Source organism: Cibotium barometz, chromosome 63 (genome assembly GCF_041138505.1).
Source record: "Cibotium barometz isolate CiBa-2024 chromosome 63, ASM4113850v1, whole genome shotgun sequence".
NCBI classification, from domain to species: Eukaryota; Viridiplantae; Streptophyta; class Polypodiopsida; order Cyatheales; family Cibotiaceae; genus Cibotium; species Cibotium barometz.
The window spans coordinates 8,992,298-8,997,285 of NC_141108.1; the positions used below are offsets into that span (position 1 = coordinate 8,992,298).

Below are 4,988 nucleotides of genomic sequence, written 5' to 3' on the forward strand. Positions count from 1 at the left end.
TGTGGTGTAGAAATTTGAGGGAAGATGCCTTTATTATTGACATTAAAAAATATTTACACATCAAGCCCATGTGCAATAATGGGATTCCTATATAGTCCTAGAAAACTTTTGCGGGCAGCCCATATTTTTTTTTGGAATTGATCCGTTCAACCCCCAATTTGATTGTCATTTAAGGAGATGCCAAAATTTAAGGAGACACAGAAATTTGATTGCCATTTAAGGAGACGTCGAAATTTGATTGCCATTTAAGGAGACGCCAAATTTTGATTATCATTTAGCGATGCTAAAATTTGATTGTCATTTAGGGAAACTTTTTTTTTGCTATTTGTGCAATATTCTCATAGTTTGATTGTTTCCAAAAATTTAGAGATTATCATGTGTTTTCTAACTCGAGTAGGAGTTTCTACATTGAATGAAGTTTTAAGTGGTTTTGATAGGAAAATCAGCTCAGCTTGGCATTTTTGCTTTTTTTAAATTTCGTAAAAGACAAGAGAATATTTTTACCTTTACTATTTTTTTAATTGTTACTTCTTTTAAATTTTAGATATGGGTGAATTTCCACAATGTCCTACTATTCAAGGACCAACTCGATTCTTTTCGTGCAAAAAGGATTTCAATAAGGAGGATTCCATTAGATGAAGTAGTATGTAGTTGGGTTTCAATAAGGAGAATTCCATCATATAATGTAGTATGGAGTTGGGATTTGACTATGTTCTACTTTACTTGATCATGAAATTATTTATTAGCAAATTAGCTTTTTCGAAACCTGTAATAAGTCCATGGATGGTAGTGAAATGTTGAAATGGGACTTAATTTGGTATTTAGATGTAATGGGCTAGCACTTTTCTTGGGCTAGGAAATAGTTCAATGCTAGAAGAAATGTGAAATCCTTGCTAATAACAATCCAAAAATATGTGCTAGCACTTTTCTTGGGCTATGAAATAGCTCAATGCTGGAAGAAATGTAAAAGCCTTACTATAACAATCCAAAAAGACCAAATGCGAGGCACTTTGTCCCCAACAAAGACCTCTACCAGTACAAGAGTTTCCACCACATACAATCTTGCAAATGGCCACAATGCCATTGTTTTAGTATCCTTACTTGGGTTTAAATAGTCTTTAATTGTGCTAGCACTTTTCTTGGGCTAGGAAATAGGTCAATACTAGAAGAACTGTAAAATCCTTGCTAATAACAATCCAAAAAGATGGGCTATCACTTTTCTTGGGCTAGCCAATAGCTCAATGCTAGAAGAAAAGTAGAATCCTTGCTAATAACAATCCAAAAAGATGGGTAACACTTTTCTTAGGCTAGGAAATAGCTCAATGCCTAGAAGAAATGTAAATTTATCCTAAGTTGCTATAACAATCCAAAAAGACCAAAGGCGAAGCACTTTGTCCCCAAAAACCTCTACTAGTACAAGAGTTTCCACCACATACAATCTTGCAAATGGCCACAATGCCATTGTTCTAGTGCCCTTACTTGGGTTTAAGTAAACAAGATTGTATTGTGATGAAGTAGCCTTTAGTTGTGCTCTTTAACTTAGCTTTGACGATACCATGCATAATCAGAGCTTTTCAATCTTCTTGGCTTGATCACTAATCATTTGAAAATTACTCTTGGTGAGTCTCTAACAACTCCATGGATAGTAGTGAAATGTCGGAATAGGACACAATTTTCTATTTGCATGTAACACGCGCCATCACTTTTCTTGGGCTAGCTAGAAGAATTAGCAAAAGCTATGCTATTATTGCATTCGAAGAAAAAGAGCAAAGACCAAGCAAAATAAGTTCTTCTAGCTTTAGCCATAAGGATCAAGGCAAAATTGAAGAAATATACGTGCCATGTGTGGGTGACTCTTTTGTTTCAGCACATTTAGAAGGCAACTCAGTACAAATTTTTTGATTGTCACAACCAGGCACAATCACATCTGATTAGAAGTAACCTGGTATATGGAGAAAGAAAGGAATAAATTTTTAAGTGGGATATATATTCCATGAATAAATAATAATAGGTTCCTTAATTAAAAGTTTTGAGAATGAGGTGAGAGAGAGATGGTGCCCTTGTCTGTAGAGGAGGACAAGAAACCCTTCTTCTTTTCCCCTCCATCATCGTCTTCGTCTGTTTCTTTTTCACAGCAGCATAGGAGAGCCTTGCGCTACGCATGGATAATCACATGGAGAGACCTCGCCCTTCTGATCACAGGTGTTTTTTTAGGGTTTCTCCTCTTCATAATCACCTTCAGATCAAACACATCTGCTTACCAGCAGCAGCAGCAGCAGCAGGAGGGAAGAAAGCCCGCCAAAACCAGCCTTGATTTCTTCGTTGTCGGTGACTGGGGTCGACGCGGTCTCTACAACCAGTCGCAGGTTGCGATCCAGGTACTGCACACAGGAATATCACCGTTGAAATTCTCAGATTTAGCGCCCATTTCCAAATTCGAATTCACCTTGTCGCCATTTTTTTTTCCCCTCTCAAGATGGGTCGAATCGGAGATCTGCTCGATCCCCAATTTGTGATCTCAACTGGTGATAATTTCTACCCCACTGGGCTTAAAGGGACAAACGACCCTGATTTCGCAGCTTCTTTCACCAATGTCTACACTGCCCCGAGCTTGCAGACAATGTGGTACGCAGGTTCGCTCTTAATCTTGACTTTTGAGCCAACCGTTCGTTCAATTTTCCTCTAAGCAGGGCTTATTATTTTCTGAATTAATGAATCCATTACTTAATCTTTTGATGTGTATAGTCATGCCCTTTCTCGTTCAAATTTTCAATCATGGCTGTTTTGGGTGATGCCCAATCAACCAAATCCCAGATTAATTTGCACAATAAGCTTAGTTCTTGGGATTGCCATGATAATATGGAAAAGGCCTTTCTTAATCCCCTTCTAATTAGGAGCTACTCATGACAGTTTTGGGTAATCATGATTACATGGGAGATGCTCTTTCACAGTTCAGCAATGAGCTTGTAAAGAGAGATCGGCGTTGGTCTTGTCAGCGAGAATTTAAATTACACCGTTCTTTATGTGAGGCTACAGGTAAGTTTTCCTGCCAAAGGATATATTATTATCAATATTTCTAGTTTTATTTTTTCACCTTGTGTGTGTGTGTGTGTGTTGCAGAACTTTGTAATGCCTCTGTGGATTTCTTTCTCATTGATACAACCACCTTCATAAATGAGTATTGGGACCCAAATTCAACCCACACTTTTGATTGGAGGGGATTGGCTCCTCGCGAAAATCAGTTGAAGTCACAATTGCAGGTAAGCATTTGGATCTTTTCTTTCACAAAGTGAGAAAATCAGAAGGAAAAATGGGTGCGAACATTCCTCTAGAATGGCCTCTTTTTCAGAATCTGGCTCGTGAATTAGTAAAATCAAAGGCCACATGGAAGATTGTGATTGGACATCACACCATTAGGAGTGTAGGACATCATGGAGACACTTCTGAGCTTGTGAACCGATTATTGCCCATACTAGAGGTGAGTAAATTTGTGGTCTACACAAGGCTTTTAAGCTTTTGGAATAATGCAATTTTCTGTAATGTGGGATTAGTTTATGCAGCTTTTACAGACATTATTTCTCTTTTCAATGTTGGTAAGATACCTATTTGTTATTCATTTGCATGATGTTATTACAGAGGTATAAGGTGGACATGTATATCAATGGGCATGATCACAACCTTCAGCATATTAAACGCCCAGACAGGTTTTTATTGACCATGGTTTATACCACATGTTGATTAAGTTCTTGACATTGAAAATCCAACTAAAAAATATTGCTGAGATATGATATACTTTTTCTTATTTATATGCCATTGCAGTTCTGTTCATTTCTTCACTAGTGGTGGTGGCTCAAAAGCCTTCAAAGGGTTGAGACCTTACAACAAGGAAGCTGGGGTACACTTTGTATTTGATGGACAAGGTTTTCTTGCCGTGTCCATGAGGGCAAAATCAGTCTCCCTAAGGTTCTACGATGTGTTTGGCAATGTTATTTATGCCTACTTTCTCACAAAGTAATTCGCTGTGATACTAGTTAAGCTTCCCATTCTTTTACACAATGAAAGGATATAGATTTCAACTTAAAGAGGAGAGTGCCCCATTTCCAAGGCAAGGAATGGGGAATTTTTTATTATATTAGATGTAACTTTAGAAACTAGATGGGCTTAAATACTGTCATTCTTCACATACTCATTATTTTGAACTCCCGATAGAGGGGACTGACGTATGGATGATGGCATTTCTACCCCCTATTGTTAACATTCATGATGTGTAGTTTTTTCTCTGTCGACCCTCAGTGTGGCGAGTGTACTGCAAGAGAGTGTAAAAGGTCGAAAGGTTCTTCTTTGTTTGGGTCTTAAGAAGTGTGTGACCTGTAGTAAGAGGAAGGCACATATGCCTCACTCAATGAATGTTGTCTGTTTATAGCTGTGGTTGCATGGAGAATAGAACTACTTGGTGTTTGTTGAAGCCAAGGCTCACATTTCATGTGGAATACATGTAGATGGGAGTTGAACTATAGATGATAGGGTAGGTCAATGACCCCCGCTTTTTTCTTGTTGCTCGTTGGGCAGTTGCAGTAGCCCCAATAAATCATTGCTGTGATCAATTGAGCCAATCTAGCTGGTTTTGGGGCCGATGAGACCCTTGTGTAACTGTCATCCATTTTGAAAATTATTAAAAGAAAATATATTTGCTGGATATTTATAGATGGAAGTGCGCATCAATGTGTCTCAATATTGTGCAAATAATTGAGGATAGCCATTTCACAAGTGAGCAAGAATGAGCGAGACACTAAAACCCAGCAATTTTATAAAAAATTTGATTAACATAACTCTATTCATCTTGCTATATAACTAGACTATTAAAAAGAGAAGCACAAGTTATTTGAGGACAACTATAGGCACCACATTATCTGAAGTAGCTACATCGATCCACCATAATATCAAAACCCCCCCAAAATATTAGAACTACCTACATGAAAATATCAAAA

At 37.8% G+C, this 4,988-nt stretch overlaps 1 protein-coding gene across 1 annotated transcript; it reads left to right on the forward strand.

Moving 5' to 3' along the window:
- The first annotated feature begins 2,011 nt into the window (after positions 1–2,011).
- Positions 2,012–4,465, forward strand: LOC147603641 (purple acid phosphatase 7-like). Its single transcript, XM_086796023.1, has 7 exons — positions 2,012–2,378; positions 2,477–2,633; positions 2,911–3,036; positions 3,121–3,260; positions 3,350–3,478; positions 3,637–3,704; positions 3,820–4,465. The coding sequence occupies exons 1-7, from the start codon at positions 2,052–2,054 to the stop codon at positions 4,013–4,015; spliced, it is 1,143 nt and encodes a 380-aa protein (XP_086652149.1). The 5' UTR covers positions 2,012–2,051; the 3' UTR covers positions 4,016–4,465.
- Positions 4,466–4,988: the final 523 nt, after the last annotated feature.